Source organism: Salvia miltiorrhiza, chromosome 4 (genome assembly GCF_028751815.1).
Source record: "Salvia miltiorrhiza cultivar Shanhuang (shh) chromosome 4, IMPLAD_Smil_shh, whole genome shotgun sequence".
Classification (NCBI taxonomy): Eukaryota; Viridiplantae; Streptophyta; class Magnoliopsida; order Lamiales; family Lamiaceae; genus Salvia; species Salvia miltiorrhiza.
In genome coordinates, this window is record NC_080390.1 from 56376928 (window position 1) to 56396063 (window position 19136).

At 41.5% G+C, this 19136-nt stretch overlaps 4 protein-coding genes across 6 annotated transcripts; 2 read left to right on the plus strand and 2 right to left on the minus strand.

Moving 5' to 3' along the window:
* Positions 1 to 13: 13 nt before the first annotated feature.
* Positions 14 to 6126, plus strand: LOC131021069 (uncharacterized). Its single transcript, XM_057950149.1, has 3 exons — positions 14 to 516; positions 5379 to 5893; positions 5980 to 6126. Exons 1-3 carry the CDS (start codon positions 281 to 283, stop codon positions 6066 to 6068), a joined length of 840 nt encoding a protein of 279 aa, XP_057806132.1. The 5' UTR covers positions 14 to 280; the 3' UTR covers positions 6069 to 6126.
* A 148-nt stretch (positions 6127 to 6274) lies between these two features.
* LOC131021065 (pentatricopeptide repeat-containing protein At1g09900) lies at positions 6275 to 8145 on the minus strand. The gene has a single exon (XM_057950144.1). It carries the CDS (start codon positions 8143 to 8145, stop codon positions 6415 to 6417), a length of 1731 nt encoding a protein of 576 aa, XP_057806127.1. The 3' UTR covers positions 6275 to 6414.
* Positions 8146 to 8479: 334 nt separating this feature from the next.
* On the plus strand, positions 8480 to 17576 carry LOC131021063 (protein GFS12). Its single transcript, XM_057950141.1, has 16 exons — positions 8480 to 8612; positions 8692 to 8777; positions 8969 to 11095; positions 11302 to 11629; positions 11703 to 11918; positions 12023 to 12095; positions 12178 to 12383; positions 12458 to 12520; positions 14007 to 14215; positions 14302 to 14413; positions 15067 to 15585; positions 16207 to 16493; positions 16570 to 16810; positions 16882 to 16955; positions 17037 to 17172; positions 17253 to 17576. Exons 1-16 carry the CDS (start codon positions 8481 to 8483, stop codon positions 17400 to 17402), a joined length of 4959 nt encoding a protein of 1652 aa, XP_057806124.1. The 5' UTR covers position 8480; the 3' UTR covers positions 17403 to 17576.
* A 53-nt stretch (positions 17577 to 17629) lies between these two features.
* LOC131021071 (uncharacterized protein ycf20-like) lies at positions 17630 to 19082 on the minus strand. 3 transcript variants are annotated; one of them, XR_009100831.1, is made up of 3 exons: positions 18949 to 19082; positions 18314 to 18869; positions 17630 to 18089 (listed from the first exon to the last, which is right to left on the minus strand). XR_009100831.1 is itself a non-coding variant. In XM_057950150.1 (3 exons), exons 2-3 carry the CDS (start codon positions 18854 to 18856, stop codon positions 18316 to 18318), a joined length of 477 nt encoding a protein of 158 aa, XP_057806133.1. In that variant the 5' UTR covers positions 18857 to 18869; positions 18949 to 18985; the 3' UTR covers positions 17630 to 18315. The 3 variants fall into 3 exon arrangements, 2 of the variants coding, with proteins under 2 accessions (XP_057806133.1, XP_057806134.1); XM_057950150.1 differs by having other exon boundaries at positions 17630 to 18703; positions 18768 to 18869; positions 18949 to 18985; XM_057950151.1 differs by lacking the exon at positions 18949 to 19082 and having other exon boundaries at positions 17630 to 18703; positions 18768 to 18906.
* Between the last annotated feature and the right edge of the window lie 54 nt (positions 19083 to 19136).

Below are 19136 nucleotides of genomic sequence, written 5' to 3' on the forward strand. Positions count from 1 at the left end.
GTCGTATTTTTTTGAATCAAATGGGATAGGTGGGCTGGTATCACTTAGGCCCATTCCTGGATCCGACAAATCCAAAGAAACCAGATGATGATGTTATGTATGAAAAGTCCAAGACAAACCACTCAAATTTCAAACAACACTGTCCTGCCATTGCAGTGCAAATAGTCAAAAAAGCATCCAGCAATTTGCGGTATCAAAAGCAGTGCCTCACCCAAATTCAAACAAAATAATCTATCATCAGTTGAGAAGTTGAAGTCCAAGTCGAGGAAGAAAAGAAAAGATGTTGCTTTTGAAAGGCTTGATCATACTTGTACATTTGTCTGCTGCAGCTACCTCCCTCTGCCGCAACTTCTGCAACAACATCCCCATCAACTACCCCTTTGGCATCGACGACGGATGCGGCGCCGCCCAATTCCGCCGCATGCTCAACTGCTCCGCCACCGGCCTCTTCTTCCTCACCCCCTCCGGCAGCTACAAGGTCCAAACCATCGATTACAACAAGAAAAACCTTGTGATATTCGATATTAGAATATAAATAAGAATGCTTCTAGAACACATGCACGTTAACTTTTGTCATGCACGCCGTTAGCATCTTTTGGCTGAGCTGGCATGTGTGCCGTTAGAAGCTCACGCTCTCTGCATTTTTCATTTGCTAATAAATAGCTGTAATCTCTCTTTTGTTGCTTAAGTTTTTCTCCCAAGTTATCAATAAAATTTTACCTTTATGCTTCATCATCTTCTTCAACATGGTATCTAGAGCTAAATAGTCTTCCGCTGATCTTACTTCTTCTTCAATGGCGCCTGGTACGCCTGCCAAAAATCCTCCTTATGACGATCCGTCCAATCCTTATTTTCTTCCGAACAGCGATAGCCCCGGAGTCCAACTGGTTACTCAGCAGCTGAACGGAGCAAATTATACAAGCTGGAATCGTTCAATGATCACGGCACTTATTGCCAAAAATAAGCTCGCCTTCGTCGATGGCTCGCTTCCTCGCCCACACCACTCAGATCTGCTTTTCACTCAATGGATGCGGTGTAACAGCATGGTGGTTTCATGGCTCCGCAATTCGGTTAATCCTGAAATCAGCTCAAGCATCATCTACATCGATGATGCAGCTCACATATGGAATGATCTCAAGGATCGATTCTCACAAGGTAACTTAGCCAGAATTTGTCAGCTCAAACAACAACTCTTCACTCTTAAGCAAGGTTCTGATGATGTTGGTGCTTATTTTACCAAACTACGTGTGCTCTGGGATGAATATCGTGATTATCAACCTGTACGTTGGTGTATTTGTGACAATTGTCGCTGCAACAGTTCTCGAAAATGGAATGAGTTTCAAATGCAAGAGTGCTCGATGCAATTTCTAATAGGTCTTAATGCATCCTACTCTCAGATCCGATCTCAAATTATATCTACTACGCCTTTTCCGTCACTATCTAAGATTTTTGCCTTGGTATTGCAAGAGGAAAGGCAACGATCTATAGATTTCACTCCAACTCCTTTGACTTCTGGAAATGGAGATATCTCTGGTTCCTTGATAAATGCTGCCGGTTATGCTAGAGGTAAACCAGGCAGGGGAAAGTTCTTGTGCACCAATTGTGGAAAAACGAATCATACGGTGGATAAGTGTTTTGAGATCATTGGTTATCCTCCAGGATATGGTAGAGGTAGAGGAAAATCACAAGGTTTTACTCATGATTCTAATTCTAGATCTGTGAATCAAACAAGTGCAGGTGAAAATGCAACTGGACAGAATGGAATTGGCTCTATTTCATCATCTGATATGGCTCAGCTAGTTGCCTATCTCAAGTCTCAGCTGCAGGGGTCTTCTGTATCTGCATCGGTTCCAGTATGTGGACAAGAGACAGGAGATAACTCTGCTGCTGCACAGACCTCTCCTCCATTCAGTGGTACAATCTCCTTAGAACCTCTTATTTGTTCATCCTTTACTTCATCTTTTTGGTTGCTTGATACCGGAGCAACTCATCATGTCTGTAATTCTGCATCCATCCTCCATTCCTCTGTCAAAACTGATAATACACATGTCAATCTTCCCAATGGAAGTAATGCCAAAGTTACATGTACTGGAAGCATTACTCTCACTCCAACACTTACATTAACTTCTGTCCTGTGTGTTCCTAGTTTTTCATATAATCTTCTTTCTGTCAGTGCTCTTACTGCCTCTTCCCAATGCTCAGTAATCTTTACACATGACACCTTTACCATACAGGGAGCTTCACCGGGGACTGTGATTGGGAAGGGTAGCCGCATTGGAAACCTCTATGTTTTAGAAGCAACTCCACTCAACCAAATCAGCCATTCTCCAGTCAATAAGTTTCCAGCTGTGTCAGCTGTTATTTCTGCCGACTTGTGGCATTCTAGGCTAGGTCATCTTTCTTCAAACAAACTTCAAATGTTAGCAAGAGTTTTATCTCTTTCCAATTGTAAACATTCTCTGTGTGATATTTGCCCTTTAGCAAAGCAAAAGAAATTATCCTTTCCTAATTCTAAGCATATTTCAGTTGATGTGTTTGATCTTATTCACTGTGATATCTGGGGCCCCTATCAAACTCCCACTGTGCAAGGTTACTCCTACTTCCTGACCATAGTAGATGATCACTCTAGGTTCGTTTGGACCTTCTTGATGAAGCACAAATCTGATACTAAAGCTGTGCTCACTCAATTCTTTAGTACTGTCCTCACACATTTTGGGAAAAGAGTTAAAATCTTTAGATGTGACAATGGACCCGAATTTAGTTTGGGGGAATTGTTCACACAATATGGAACAATAGTTCATCATTCTTGTGTAGCCACCCCTCAACAAAATGCTCGAGTTGAGCGCAAACATCAACATCTCCTCAATGTAGCTCGAAGTCTCTTGTTTCAGTCTCATCTTCCTTTATCTTATTGGGGTGAGTGTATTCATACTGCTTCATACTTAATCAATAGAATACCTTCTTCTGTCCTACCTAACCACAGCACTCCTTTTGAAATGCTGTTCAAGAAATCCCCCACATACTCTCACTTAAAAGTCTTCGGTTGTCTTTGTTTTGTCTCCACATTGGACAGACACAGGACTAAATTCTCCCCTCGGGCTTCTAGATGTGTTTTCTTGGGCTATCCACCGGGTTACAAAGGGTATAAAGTCTTAGATCTTGCCACTAATCAAGTCAAGATTAGCCGAGATGTGGTCTTCCATGAACATATTTTTCCTTTTTCACACTTATCACCATCCATTTTTCCTACTCCACAATTTACTTTTCCTCCTCTTGACCACACTCCCACTGATAGTCTTATTCCTCCTGCTCCCACTGATAATACTAACTTTCCAGAGTCAACACCTCCTCTTACTTCTTCTTCTGGTGCCTCTGCATCTTCCAATGATACTGCTGCTGCTAATCCTCCAGATCTTCCTCCCTCTTCACCGCGTCCTGTTACTCGAGCTGGTCGAGTCATCAAACCTCCAGCTCACTTATCCGATTACATCTGTAATCAAGTCTCTTCTTCTCCTTATCCTCTCCATAATTACATTTCTTATTCTAGATTATCTTCACCATACTATAGATTGGTGTGTTCTCTTTCTTCTATTCCTGAACCCTCGTCCTATCATCAAGCATCTTTGTATGCTGAATGGAGGCAGGCCATGCATGCGGAGCTCGAAGCTCTTGTTCGCAATCATACTTGGATTATTACTTTGCTTCCACCTGACAAGCTGACAATTGGCTGTAAATGGGTGTTTCGTACAAAGTTCTTTGCTGATGGTTCTTTAGACAGATATAAGGCTCGTCTTGTGGCCAAAGGTTACACTCAACAAGCGGGTGTTGATTTTCTTGACACTTTCTCTCCGGTGGCCAAGCTTGTCACAGTCAAAACTATGCTATCTCTTGCAGCCATCCACGGTTGGTCCCTTACTCATTTAGATATTAATAATGCTTTCCTCTATGGTGATCTAGAGGAGGATATTTACATGGATTTGCCTCCCGGCTTACTTGATGAAAGGGGGCAGCCGTATCCTGCTGGTTCTGTATGCAAATTAAAGAAATCTTTATACGGCCTCAAGCAAGCCTCGAGGCAATGGTACCTCAAATTTTCAGAGGTTCTCAGTAAGTTTGGCTTAACTCAATCGGATTGTGATCATTCCTTTTTCTACATGAAGGATCAAGATCGTTTTCTTGGTTTAGTTGTTTATGTTGATGATATATTGGTCGCAAGCAATGATGACAGTTTGGTTACTTCCCTCAAAAATTTTCTGAGCACTAATTTCAAGTTCAAGGATCTTGGTAAACCTAGTTATTTTCTGGGTCTTGAGATCGCCCGCAACAACAAAGGGATTTACTTATGTCAACGCAAGTACGTGTTGGATTTACTTAAGGATGCAGGTCTCTTAAACTGTCGTCCTGCTTCTACCCCCATGGAATCTGGAAAACACTTGTCTTTAGACGAAGGCCCTCTCTTGACAGAATCCACTTCATATAGAAGGCTGATTGGTAGGTTGCTATATCTGTGTTTGACGCGACCAGACATTACCTTCGCCGTCCACACTCTCAGTCAGTTTCTTGCCAAGCCCTGCACAGGACATATGGAAGCTGCCGAAAGAGTGTTGAAATATCTTAAGGGTTCCATTGGTCATGGGCTCTTTTTTGACAAGAACTCAAGCGTTGATCTCTCTGTTTTTTCTGATGCAGATTGGGCATCTTGTCCAACCACTAGGCGCTCTGTCACAGGTTTTGCTGTTTTCCTTGGATCTTCTCTTATTTCATGGAAATCCAAGAAGCAATCTACTCTATCACGGTCTTCAGCTGAATCCGAATACCGAGCAATGGCCCAAGCTAGCTGTGAAGTAACTTGGGTTCGTAATCTCTTGTCTGAATTTGGGTTTTCTCCTCAGAAAGCTACACCACTCTATTGTGATAATAATGCTGCGGTGTACATCTGCAACAACCCCGTCTTCCACGAGCGCACTAAGCACATTGAGATAGACTGCCATACAGTACGCAACAAGTTCTTAGCTGGAGAGATCAAGCCAATTCACATCAAGAACAATCATCAGTTAGCAGACGTCTTCACCAAAGCGCTCCCTGCACCGGCATTGCATAATATCATGGCCAAGATGGGCTTTACTAGTATCTTCCTTCCATCTTGAGGGGGGGTATTAGAATATAAATAAGAATGCTTCTAGAACACATGCACGTTAACTTTTGTCATGCACGCCGTTAGCATCTTTTGGCTGAGCTGGCATGTGTGCCGTTAGAAGCTCACGCTCTCTGCATTTTTCATTTGCTAATAAATAGCTGTAATCTCTCTTTTGTTGCTTAAGTTTTTCTCCCAAGTTATCAATAAAATTTTACCTTTATGCTTCATCATCTTCTTCAACATTCGACCCCTCCATGTCCACCTGCTCCATTCTCCAGCCTCACCACGACTTCCTCATGACCGACATTCAGTCCGCCACCATCCCTCCCTCGCCCGACACTTTATTCCTGCTCATGAACTGCTCCATCGACTCTCCCCTCCTCAACCACTACCGCTACCTGTGTTTCAACTTCTCCGGCCACTCGTGTGACGAGCTCTACGGAAGCTGCACCTCCTTCAAGCTCTTCCACATGCTGTCCAACACCACGCCGCCCTGCTGCTTCACCACCTATGACACCGTCAAATACATGAGCATCAACATACTTGACTGCACGCATTATACGAGCGTCTACAATGTGGATTCATTGGAGGGGGTGGGACCCCTCGACTGGCTCTATGGAATCAAGCTATCTTACAGCTTACCTGAACTCGGATGCGATCGCTGCGCCAAATCTGGGGGAGCTTGTGGCTTTGATGTTGAGACTCAAGGCTTCACCTGCATTTGCTCTTCAACCACCAATGCTACGAGAGACTGCGGTAATTTGTAACTAAAATACATACAACGGCAAAACTAGATTATATGCTCTTTAACTATTTCTCTTCTTTGAATATTTGATGTGCAGGGGGTTCTTTAAACGGAGGAAAGAGCTGTGCCACACCTTCACTGCTAGGAGTATTTGTTTTGATTTCTAGAGCTATTTTATCCTTGTGAGCTTTGTAATACCATTGCCATCAAATTCAATTCTTCTGCGGCATATTTACTTTGTTGACTGGCTAAGTAATTTTTGTATCAAATGATTGAGATACGTTTCAGCCATCATTAGCATTTTTACACAAATTCAAGAAACCAATCAATCGAAGCACAAGATCAACAAAAACTCTAGTGCAGTAGCATATATATGGATAGCACAAACAGAATGAAAGAATCAAATTTCGTATCAATAATTCTTCATAAGATAATAACTAAAAGACATAAAAAAGAAGAAGATGATAATCCATTGATGAGCACTCAGCTCAGACATCCCAAAAATGAACAGTATGATATAGGCTAAGCTAGGCTAGAACTTGACCACCACCTGTTGAGCAGAAGTTTTCTTGACAGCCCCTCGAGAGCAAAGCTCGTTCAGCAACTCTAAAGCCTCATTCGTGAAACCTTGATAAGCTATACCTTGGATGAGAATGGTGTAAGTAGACTCAGTAGGCTTGCAGCCCTTGGACACCATATGCACGAGGAAGTCAATTGCACGATCTGTTTGGCGAGCCTTACAAAGACCTAGCATGATGGAGTTGTAGGTGATTGCATTTGGTCTGATTCCCAAACCTTGCAATTCTTTGAAGAAGCTGATAGCTTTCTCAACCTTCCCTTCTCTGCTAAGCCCTCCTACAAGTGAAGAGTAGGTGATTATATCAGGTTTCAAACCTCTTTGCCGCATCTCAGACAACAACTGCATAGCGCGCTCAGTCTTCCCCATTTTGGCAAGCCCGTCAATCACAGTGTTGTAGGTGATGAGAACAGGTGAACAGCCTTTGCTACTTAGCTGATTAAGTATCTCCACTGCAACATCAACCTTGCCATCCTTGCACAGAGCAGTCAGCAGAGTATTGTATGTCACAATATCCGGATAACAACCACGTGAGACCATTATCTCAAGATACTCAATAGCCCTCTCCATCTTTTTCTCTTTACAGAATCCATGGAGCAATGGATTATAACTCAGGGAGTTGGGGATGCAGCCATATTTAGGCATCTTCTCTAACATATCAATAGCTCGCCCGAGGTGGCCCTTCCTACATAAGAAATTAATCAAGATATTGAAGGTGACAACACTAGGGGCACAGCCTTTCCTCAGCATCTCAGCTAGCAGTTTCTCAGCATCCATCCACCTGCCTAGGCTGCACATACTGCGAAGAATAATGTTATGCGTGATTACATTGGGCTGGCAGCCGTAAGAAGACATGTTATTCAAGAAGTTGATGGCTTCCTCGAGTCTCCCTTCCTTGCAAATCCCATTGATGAGTACATTGAAAGTGACTACATCGGGCTTGCAACCTTTGTTCCTCATTTCATCGAGGAGTTTCATAGCCTGACCGACGCCACTTTCCTTGCAGGTGGCTTCGATGAGGATGGTGTAAGTTATGACATCGGGGTAGCATTCCTTGCGCAGCTGCTGATCAAGAACCTCCATGGCCTGCTTCAACTTGCCACTGTCGCACAAACTACGCAGGATGGTGTTGTAAGTGACGACATCGGGGGCAACGCTCATCCGCTCCAACACCTTCAAGGCGCTACTGATCTCCCCGGACTTACAGTACCCACTGATCAAGACATTGTAGGTGATAACATCAGGCACAGCTCCCGACTGCTCGAGGATATCCAAAACCCTCGTGGCCTTCTGAGTCCTGCCACTCCTGCAAAACCCGCGAATCAAACTGGTACATGGGATGATATCGGGAATGTCGCCATGGGAGACCATCTTCTCCAGATGCTTAAACCCTTGTTCCAGCTCCCCATTTCTAACCAACCTCCGGAGATAGTTATTGTTCTCGAATTCCTCAAAACTATGGCTTCTTTCCACATTCAATCTGCCGTTGTTGTTGCAGCAGGTGTCAACCGCAGAAGAAACAGCTAAAACCCACCGCCTCTGCTTCCTATACCCTTGCTTCTTCACCGGAAATATTTGGCCTGAGCCGGAGCCCGAGGGAGACTTACAACACCCAAAGCCCTTATCTTTATGGTGTCTAATTTTCCGAAAGGAGCAAAACTGTTGGTGGGGAACACTTAACTCCATGGATTAGCCGCCAGAGTGTATCTGAATTTAGGCAAAGCTGATGAGAAGATTAGAACAACTGTGGACTCTAAAACCCTCTCTCTTCCTCTTATCCTGTGGTCTTCATTTTGGACCTGTCGTTATTTGCGCAAGCCCACTCTTAACCTTTACTGGACCGGACACCCTTAGGCCCATTTAATATTTGCTCTCTTTTATTTCCGCCTCGACTCTGTCTATACCATCATCAGTTGAGCGGAGCCTGTGCCTGACTCAATGTGAAGTAAGATCTAATAAAACTTATCAAAGTTTGAGTTTTGGTGGAGAGCAGTTGATAGATACAAATTTTGATCTGAAAAATGGATAGTGCGGCAAAAATGTGTTTGGAGTGCCTTCAACGGCGTATTGAAGCCGATTTTTCCGGCAGAGTCACCTTCGTCCACGGCGTCTCCGACTGTCCGCTCCCCTTTGGCTCAGAGGCTGTCGTTCAGGTTTCTTCCTCGGGTTACTAACTATATGTGGCCTTTGCTATGACATGTGATGAGTGACAACTGTATTTATCGAATGCAGGTCTCCAATTCCGACCAAGTCACGCCGCAGCAATTCGTTTTCAATTATGTGCCTTATCGCCCGCGCGATTGCTTCGCAAGATACGTGTATGTTACCTTACTCTTTTTGTGGCATACTCAATCTTCTTCATGCATCTTGCATTTTTCGCCTCTATTCAATTTTTCGTGCGGATGCATTTTTTCATATGATCGCGTTATGTTAAATGATGGCTTGGTAAATGTTTTCCATGTGAATGGGTGGACTTATTTTGCTTACCAATTGTATGTATGCTTTGCAGTGATGAATTTTGTGCACTTGAAGGTGGTGATGGTAAAGCCGGAGACATCGCGGAGTCGTCTACTATGAAGCAAGTTCAAGCAGAGGTCAGTGTCGGAATTTCTAGTGATAACACTTCTGCTTTAGATACTGCATCAACTGAATGTCGGCATTTCTCCGATGGTGGCAGAACCGTATTCCTTGATGGTTGTGAATCATGCAAAATTTCCACTAGGTTTTCTTGCTCGAGGGTAATCACTTCATTGGCTCCAACTGCTCGTGTTGGCCGTATATCCTTTGAGTTATTCGAAGAACTTGCTTCAAGTTTCTCATCTGGCTCATTAGAAGATCAGCTTTTGCATTCACTGTGTCTTCTTATAGAGGGAAAATCTGCGGGACGAGACAGTGCAAACTTTCTCAGTCTGCTGGGGCTGCCATCATTTAAGGAGAATGGCTTTCCTGGCTGCATAAGGCATCCAAACATTTGTCCAATTTTGGGAATGCTAAAGTCACCTACAAATATTTGTCTGGTGCTTCCAAAAACACCATTTACCCTTGAAAACATTATGCACTACAGCCCTGCTGCCTTACAATCCGATTGGCACGTGCGATTTCTTATCTACCAGCTGCTTTCAGCACTATCTTACATGCATGGTTTAGGCATTGCTCATGGGAATTTACGCCCTTCCAACATTCTGCTGACTGATACATCTTGGTGTTGGTTGCAAATTGCTGAGAAACAGCTGCTGAATTCTACGGTGGATCCAAGTGACGAGTCTCCTCATCCTTCAGCTGGTGGTCGTTGTTTCGAAGGCTGTTCTTCTCATACCCTTTATGCTGATTTAAGTCTCTCAAATTCTGATAATTGGAAATCTTGTTTCTATAGCTGGTGGAAAGGTGAGCTGAGCAATTTTGAGTATCTTCTCGTTTTAAACAGATTAGCAGGAAGGAGGTGGGGTGACCACACATTTTACACAGTCATGCCTTGGGTTATGGATTTTAGTGTCAAACCTGATGAAAATAGCAATGCTGGTTGGAGAGATCTTAGCAAGAGCAAGTGGCGCTTGGCAAAAGGTGATGAACAGTTGGATTTCACTTACTCAACATCTGAAATGCCTCATCATGTGTCTGATGAGTGCCTTTCTGAACTGGCTGTTTGCAGTTATAAAGCCAGGAGGTTGCCTTTGAGTGTTTTAAGACTAGCTGTCCGTTCAGTTTATGAACCCAATGAGTACCCCTCTAATATGCAAAGACTATACCAGTGGACACCTGATGAATGTATTCCTGAATTTTATTGTGATCCACACATATTTAACTCTCTGCATTCTGGTATGCCCGATTTGGCTGTGCCTTCATGGGCAGGCACTTCAGAGGAGTTCATTAAGCTGCATCGAGATGCTCTTGAGAGCAAACGAGTCTCCTTCCAAATACACCAATGGATTGACATCACCTTTGGCTACAAAATGTCTGGTGATGCTGCCGTTGCTGCTAAGAATGTGATGTTGCCAGCATCAACTTCCTTTGTACCAAGGTCTACAGGCCGCCGCCAGCTTTTTAGTCAACCTCACCCTCCACGTCAAAGTGCTCGAGAGAAAACTCATCACAACAACAATGGTCATTCAAAAGTTGACTGTGTTGAGGGTGGGGATTTACTTATTAAGACTAATCATTTAAATAAATTGGAAGAAGCAACTTCGTTCTGTGAGAAATCATGGCATTTAGATCCTTGTTATAATGTTCATTCTAGCGACTATTCGAAGAATGACACCAGTGAAAACGAACTTTTGGCGGATATTGCTGGAAACGTATCACCTAGAAAACCTGACTCTACAAGGAACTACTGTCAGAAATCAACTATTGACTCAAATTCTCTTCTTGAGAATATTGAGGGGGATGTTGACTCAATCGGATATCAAGAACTAATGCTTTGGAGGCAAACGTGCTCTTCCAAGATAACCTCCAAAAGAGCTGCAGATGATATATTTGCCGTTGGATGTATTTTAGCAGAACTTCATATGGGGAAGCCACTTTTTGGTCCGACTTCATTAGCTTCATACTTAGATAGTGGTTTCCTACCAAGTTCAATGCAAGATCTCCCCCATCATATGAAAGTTGTTGTTGAAGCGTGCATTCAGAAAAATTGGAACAGGTAAGTTGGCATCCCTTCTCCTGCCCCCCCCCCCCCCCCACACACACACCCAAAAAATTAATAATAATAAAATAAATAAATAAAAGCCAACCAAACACACATAAATAAATAAAAATCTGTGTATATATGGCTTCAACAATAAAGACTAGAAATTTGCTAGCAGTCCTCTTTTAGTTAAACTGTTTCCTTCTGTTTTACTTTCTTAGGAGGACTTCTGTCAAATGCCTTCTCGAGTCTCCTTATTTCCCAAAATCAGTGAAGTCATCCTACTACTTTTTAGCCGCATTTCACATTCTCTCAAGAAATGATTTGCGTCTTCAATATGCTGCAACATTTGCAAAACGAGGAGCTCTGAAAAGAATGGGAGCTTTTGGTGCTGAGATGTGTGCTCCTTATTGCGTACCCCTCGTAATAGCTTCTGCTTCAGATGCCGAAGCCGAATGGGCTTATGTGCTGCTGACAGAATTCCTGAAATGTCTGAAGTCAGAAGCAGTGATGAAATTTGTTGTGCCATCTGTCCAGAGAGTTCTGCAGGCAAGTTGTACCAGCACTTTTGTCCATCTGTTTTCAGTTCTTCTGGTTCTAATTTCATGGTGTTTTCTTTTAGGGCACAGGATATTCACATTTGAAGGTTTCTCTGCTTCAAGGCTCATTTATGCAGGAGCTGTGGAATAGGATAGGGAAACAAGCATACTTTGAGCTAATACACCAGCTTATTATATCAAATTTGTGCATTGCTCCTCATAGAAGTTCAACTTCTGCAGCTTCTGTTCTACTGATTGGGTCTAGCGAAGAGCTTGGTGTGCCAGTTACAGTTCATCAGGTTTGGTGTCTAGTTATGTATATTGTTTACCCAAATCTATCCTTGAATGATTAAAATCTACTCCATGTATTTATGTACTGCATACTGTTATTTAATTGTCGCAGACAATTTTGCCTCTAATGCTCTCTTTTGGAAAAGGAATATGCAATGATGGAATTGATGTGTTGATTAGAATTGGTATGTTCCTGATATTCGGATGCTAAACTTATTGTTTCCAAATATGTGGTCAAGTTACAAAGTAGTTTCTCTTGATCTTTAGGTGGACTTATTGGGGAAAAGTTTATCGTGAAACAAATCCTGCCATTGTTAAATACTGTCGTCAATTCTTGTATCTGTACTTTGAATGTTAGTAAACCTGAACCCATTCAGAGTTGGGGTTCATCCGCCTTGATAGATTGTCTGACAGCACTAGATGGTCTTGTTCCTGTATTGACAACTGAGACGATTGTTAAGGAGCTGATCGAGGTACAACTTTTCAATTGCGTATTTTCTGCATAGACTGAAGCAGTGTAACCAAAGTGAACTTCAAACTCATACAGGACAAAGATTGCCCCCATGTTAAGATTATCATGCACAGAGACATTGGGATCCAGGTGCATCAGGTACTCTTCTATTGTACTTGTACAAGACCCAGAGTGGTTGTATTCTTAAAGCTTGAATATTATGATAAGTTATTTTGTTTTATTTTATTGCCCTGTCATTCGCACTCTTCAAGGATTATTTAAAGAATTTCCCCTTTTTACTTTCCTGTTTGTGAGTGACTGAGTGTGTTTCCTCGTACATTTAATATGTTTTCTTGCCCTATAACAGAGAGGGACTGTTCAACAAATTAAAGAGCAGAAGGAGCTCCATTCATTGTAAAAAATATCATTGAGATGTTTAGCCTAGGGGCGTGTTCTCTTTTGTTGTAAATTTATCATGAGTGAGGGATAAGAAAAGGTGGGAAAAGTTAATCACACAACTTTTTTTTTTTTTTTTTTTAATTATTTTATCTAATGTTCTGTAGGAAGGAAAACATGGGAAAATATTATCACACAACTACCCCATGATAATATTGTAATGAATTTAAGCGAAAATGAGAGAAAAGGGGCTGCCCGAAATTTTCTTTCCCCATCCTACCGGGGGAAAATTATCTGCCATACAGAACATGTGAGAAGTGAGAGCAGAGGTGATTGAATGAGAAAAGATGAACTGAAATAGAATATGAAATCCTAAGATGAGAATTAACTCTAACCCTTAGCCCATGCAGACGTGGGCCTGGCTCAATTAAAACCCAAAACCTCTACTAACTTATTCGTGAACAAACAATACTCCCTCCGTCCACGAAAACATGTCCTAACCCCACCCTTTTTCGGAAATATTCTCACTAACTATTACCCTTAAGATTCCCACATATAAAAAACATATTGTCATTCATGGACCCACCATCTTTTAATTTGTGGGGGCCTTTTCTTTTACTAACTTTCTCCACTTTTTTTAATTTGTGGGATTCTTTCTCCACTGGCTAAATACACAACGAACTTTTCTTAAAACATGTGCTGACCTCCCCGTAGGACTTGTTTTAAGGAGGGAGTAAGAAATATAAATATCATAAAAGCAGTCCTAATATTTTACGACAGCTATCGAGCCACGCTTGTAGACAGCCCGAGGCCGATGGCTATCAAAAAGAGTGAAAAAAAAGGAATAATATATGTTTTCCACCCTTTTTCCATCAAAGAGAACCACCCTAAGTTTTGTAGATTTTTCTGTGCACTCATTTTTCTCTTTAAGGCTCTTTGCCAAATGCCAGTCTTAAATTAAGGATATTTACATGCTTGATTTCCTCCTTCGTGCATGAATTAGATGCTTTGTCCCAAGTTTAGAGGCTGGAGGTAGAAGGTCTCAAATCTTATTATTATCATTAAATCTTGTGTTTGAGTTATTCATAAACATCATATTCAATTAATTCATCCTATTTTTTCATAATCGTAAAACAATATCGATCCAGCTGATCCAGTGTATGACTAGTGGCGCTGTTCTATATTAGTAGTAGGTATTGAAAGTGTAGCATTTTCAAACAATGAGCTTACTAGTCACTTTGTTTGGCAGAATGCTGCCAAGAGTCTTATCAGAGTTTGCCAGCAGATTGGTCCAGATTCAACTACATTGCATGTTCTGCCAAAACTAAAGGAGTTATTCGATGAGTTTGCTTTTTCTCAGCAAAAGAACACATATTCCATAAATTTGATTGGGAACATGTCAGGGCCTAAAGTGAAAGTGGGTGAGGAAGATTGCATTGAAAGCCGCATGGACTTGGTGTTAGTCTTTGTCACCTTCTAATCTAATTTTGATTAAAGATGCGTAAGCATTAGATACAAGTATAAGAAAGTGAGACTGTTGGCAGGTTACTTTTGTACCCTCAATTTGCTTCTCTACTTGGAATAGAGAGACTCCGCCAGTGTTGTGCTACATGGTTGCTTATTGAGCAGTTCCTTTTACGACATCATAATTGGAGGGTATGACCTTTTATTCTTATTACTTTTGTTCTGGAAGGTTAGTGATTCATGAAAATTGGCATCTACTCTCATTAGTACTCTGACCGCATCATTGTAATAAATAGCAATCTGTGCCAAGATTCATGCAAGCTGTATCCAGGCCTCTTCTGTGGCTGCAATTTAGGAAGAAGACAAAGATCAATAGGATTTGTTTTGAATTCTTTTTGTAAATAGTTTACAAGTGCCGTCTCTTGAAGGTCATTAATGTGCTAATGGTGATTCCCTATGTCGAATGAGCGTCTGTTGTCGCCTAGGATTATATCTGAAAAAGGAAAACCAATTATTATCCAAATTCATATTGCTGAATATGTTGGGCGTTCATGTTAATATTACCCTTCTCTGGTGATATTCTGCTGCTACTTGACCTCCAGCTTTGTAGTCTTCTAATTAACAATAAGTCAATAACATAATAGCCATATAATCCAAATTTTGTGTCCATTGCCAGAAAACATTGTGTACCTAGCTGAAGAGAGACATTTAAATTTATAGTAATCTACTTGTTCAAAATAGAGTAAACCAGTATGGTAATTCCTCAACAAACAGTGCCAGATTGTGACGCACTAATGCTGCTAAATTAACTTGCAGTTATTTGCACTTAGACCTTTGTTATTCAGTGGGAACATGCAGGGGATTCCTATCGAAGTGTTCCAGATAGCCTAAATGGTAGAAGACTATCTCAAAAGGGCTCAACATCTGAAAACACATCCGCTAAACTCTTACTCAATGGGGTTGGATGGTCAAGACCACAGTCACAGGGTAAAAAGAGTACCAAAACCCTTACACCGAGTAAAAGTATGTATGAGTTTTACCAGAATCCTGCAGAGAGGCTTGGAACAACTTCAAGTGTAGGATTGCACGAACCCTGGTATTGGTTCCCTAGTCCTGCATCTGATTGGAATGGACTTGATTTCGCAACTCGTGCTGGAGGTCTAAAGGATGAACTTCCATGGAAAATCAGAGCATCTATCATACAGTCTGTCCGTGCACATCATGGAGCTCTGAGATCTTTTGCTGTTTGTCAGAATGAGTGTACAGTATTCACAGCAGGAGTTGGGCCAGGATTCAAAGGAAATATTCAGAAGTGGGACTTGTCAAGGGTGGACTGCATGTCAAGCTATAATGGTCATGATGAGGTTTGTGTCAGTAACCTATTGGTTAAGTTTGTATTATGAATGCAGCATTGAATTCTTCAATCTGTGCATTCACAACTTTCCCTTTATGCTTTCTTTTCCTTATTGAAGTCTGTAAAATAAATAACCTGAAATCCGTAGTGTGGATTCCTTAGATTAAATGAAAACACGACCGAAGCCTGAACAATTGATAAATTAGTATCCTTTGCGTCACTTTATAAAAGACAGTAAATGAACTTGTATGCACCCAGGTTCCATCTAGTTGCAATTTTCTTTCCTAGCCAAGAAATGGTGTGTGCATTTTATGTTCTCTTGCTTTTCCGTACAATTTTCTGTTATGCCCAATTTAATGTAAAAAGGTATTGGTTGCATTGTCGTTAACTGCTTAAGTTAACATTGATTGCAGCATGTGCTTTCTTGTGATTTTTGCTTATGATTTTACACAATATTTACTGCATAATGGTTAGAATAATGGTTAATTGGTGATATGTTTGGTGGTTTGCATGGTCTTACAGAGTGGCTTCAACTAATAAACTCCTTCAGCTTTGATTCTCCATGCGAATCCTAAAAGACACTTGCTAGTTGAAAATTCTTATGCCTATGTTGCTGCTGATTCCTTGACAGGTTGTAAATGACATTTTTGATTTGGCATCCTCTGGGCGTGTAGCTTCTTGTGATGGAACAGTACATATATGGAATGGACAAACTGGAAAACTAATTTCTATATTCTCTGAACGCTCTTTGGTCTCCTCCACACAATTGATAGAAAGAGATGAAGACAACATGCTTCATTTTAATCCATTACCAAGTGGAATGCTTAGTTCTGCTTTTCATGGGAACTCTTACACTACGATGGACTATCTGGATTTCAGTGATAAACTTATTGTTGGTACTGGAAATGGATCTCTCAGGTACTTGAATAATTTGCAAGACCACAAATAGACCTTGTATGCACAATTTTGTCTAAATTACTATTGTGGCCAACAGATTCATTGATGTCAGTCAAGGTCAGAAACTTCATCTATGGAGGAGTGAATCTGTTGATTCTGGTTTCCCTCCCCTCATATCATCCATTTGCTCTAGCTCCGTCAGAACATCTCCTGAGGAAAGTATGGCATCTCCATCCTGGATTGCAGCTGCATCCAGCACTGGCTATTGTAGGCTGTTTGACTTGAGATGTGGAAAGATTATTGCTTCATGGCAGGCTCATGATGGATACGTGACAAAGGTATGACCGGTATTAGGATGCAAATGCATAAGAAAATAGTGTTTTGACATGATAATTTTGAATGGTTGCAGCTGGCTGCAACTGCAGATCATCAGCTTGTTTCCAGCTCTCTTGACAAGACTCTACGAATTTGGGATTTGAGAAGGTAATCCTTGAGCTTGAGTAGTTGTGATGCTTACAGTGATATGTTGTTGGCTTATGGGTACAGTTATTGCAATGTTGATAGGAATTGGAGCGCAGAACAGAGAGTATTCAGAGGTTACAGTGATGGGGTTTCAAGTTTCTCAGTGTGGGGGCAAAACATAATTTCAATATGTAGAAATAAAATCGGTCTTTCTTCTTTACAAAGCCCTGCCGATGAAGTAAATCTAATCTCTATCTATCTCTGGTGATGTATTTTGTGGATTGCTGGATTTGATATGATTTGTATGTAATGGAACAGGATGGGCAGTATCGTGCTAGCCTTCAACATGTGTACATGGCAGATGGGGAATCAAAGAATGCATCGGTGCTGTCTGCAATTACTATTCTACCCTTTTCACGCCTTTTTCTTCTAGGAACCGAGGACGGCTATTTGAAAATCTGTTGTTAGTACCGTTTTTGTATATACATACCCAGATATCCTTCACCCTGATAACTTACAGAAAGCACTAAGCGTTGTATTTATTGATAATTCATATATGTGTGAGCCCAAAAGGGGCATATTTGTTAACTATCGTGTTCGGTTGATATCCAGTACTTGAGTTATTGAGAATAGTTATTTGGATGAGGCTGGCTGGCTGATACCCTGCTGAATGGAAAAAACAGAGGAGAGAAGAATAGTTCAATAATGATCAAGTTTAAGATGGTTGTCTGAGATAAAACTCTCTTCTCTTTACATTGAATGATTTGGCTCAACATATGTGGTAATTCTGTTGAGTAAATAAAATAAACAATCATCATCTGCTTTTCTTGCTCCAGATAATAAAAGTAGTATGGAATGTTGGGCAATGGAATCTGGACATCATAACTTTTCTTTGTTGGTTGAAAACTCTTTCCTCATAGCATCATTACAAGCACATCACGGTTTCTGCCTCAATGCCTCCAGTTAGCATCTATCTAGTCTAGCTTGACACCATCTAGAGAAATCAGTAGTTCATGAGCTCCCCGCAGATGAACTCTTGCACAAATAACATCTCCGGAGCATCTCTATTCTTATAACACAATTTTCTTCGCCTTGATGATATGAGTATCATCAATGGTGAGATGAGATAGCCATAAGAAATTTGATCCTAGAGCTCTGCAGCAAGAAAAGCTTAATCAAAGCAAATATATCCATCTAGCCAACAAGAAATTGGTTCTACATCATCTACATGGAAAGAAGCAGAGCAAGAATTGTTTTATGAGGAAGGAAGTTGCAATGAAGTGAAGGGAATGGGAAGTAGTGTAACTGGTTTATCTTGGAATGAGATTGTGGGGTTAAGAAGTGAATATGGAAAAGAGGAAAGAGAGAAGCAAACCAACCCTCAATACTTGAATGAATCGAGGAAAAGGCCAAGTGAAAGGCCAGCCTTGCAATAATTGAGTATGACGATGAAGTTCCTCTTAGGCTTGTACTTGTACATAGCCTCGACTAGAGCAACAGCCAAAGCAGCTGATAACACATCCCAATCGCCGGTTTGCCCTATCACACTCGCAAATGCGGTGGAACAGTAGAAGCCCGCCAAGAAAGAGAAAACTTTGGCAGGCAGCTTATTGCTTAGCTCCTTTAGTCTTGCAATTAGCTTCAACTGGAGACCTTGGATACTCCTAATAAGCCTTGTGCTTGTGCTCCCATTTGAATTTGAATTATCATCGCCATCGCCTGCGCTTCTACTTCCAACACACCACCACCACTTGCTCCTATTCCTATTCCTGTCAAATTTATTGCAAATAAGTTTCACCTCACAATCACACTCACACTCACACTCACACTCACTTGAATCTGGTGGCGGAAAATGGCCAATCCGCCCTTGATTTAGAATGTCTAGGTAGGAGAAAGAGCTGCAGCTCGATTGTTCCCACCATGAATTGGAGGAACCTGCAATCCAACAATAATCATTCAGACATAGGATAACTTTTACAAAATCAATTACTGTATATGATACGAGAGGGCTTACTCGCTTTACTTGGTAGAGAAGCAGAGCGGAGTAGCCGGAGATCGCCAGCTGCTAAAACAGTCCTTAACCGTCGTACCTTCTATTGGGCCTTTGTCCGTATCGGGCCACTTATTGGGCCTTTGTTACGTGTCGGCCCAATTCAACTGAAAATCCTTTTCTTGGGCCTGTTCCGTAGCAACTGAAAACTG

Excerpts from the sequence above, each read along its gene's own strand:
- LOC131021069 (XM_057950149.1), top strand. The coding sequence starts at position 281 with ATGTTGCTTTTGAAAGGCTTGATCATACTTGTACATTTGTCTGCTGCA. Across the intron at positions 517-5,378 it reads AACAAGAAAAACCTTGTGAT|ATTCGACCCCTCCATGTCCA; the intron begins ATTCGATATTAG and ends ATCTTCTTCAAC. Across the intron at positions 5,894-5,979 it reads CAATGCTACGAGAGACTGCG|GGGGTTCTTTAAACGGAGGA; the intron begins GTAATTTGTAAC and ends TTTGATGTGCAG.
- LOC131021065 (XM_057950144.1), bottom strand. The coding sequence starts at position 8,145 with ATGGAGTTAAGTGTTCCCCACCAACAGTTTTGCTCCTTTCGGAAAATT.
- LOC131021063 (XM_057950141.1), top strand. The coding sequence starts at position 8,481 with ATGGATAGTGCGGCAAAAATGTGTTTGGAGTGCCTTCAACGGCGTATT. Across the intron at positions 8,778-8,968 it reads GATTGCTTCGCAAGATACGT|TGATGAATTTTGTGCACTTG; the intron begins GTATGTTACCTT and ends TATGCTTTGCAG. Across the intron at positions 12,521-14,006 it reads TTGGGATCCAGGTGCATCAG|AATGCTGCCAAGAGTCTTAT; the intron begins GTACTCTTCTAT and ends TTTGTTTGGCAG.
- LOC131021071 (XM_057950150.1), bottom strand. The coding sequence starts at position 18,856 with ATGGTGGGAACAATCGAGCTGCAGCTCTTTCTCCTACCTAGACATTCT. Across the intron at positions 18,704-18,767 it reads TTTTCCGCCACCAGATTCAA|GAATAGGAATAGGAGCAAGT; the intron begins GTGAGTGTGAGT and ends TAAATTTGACAG.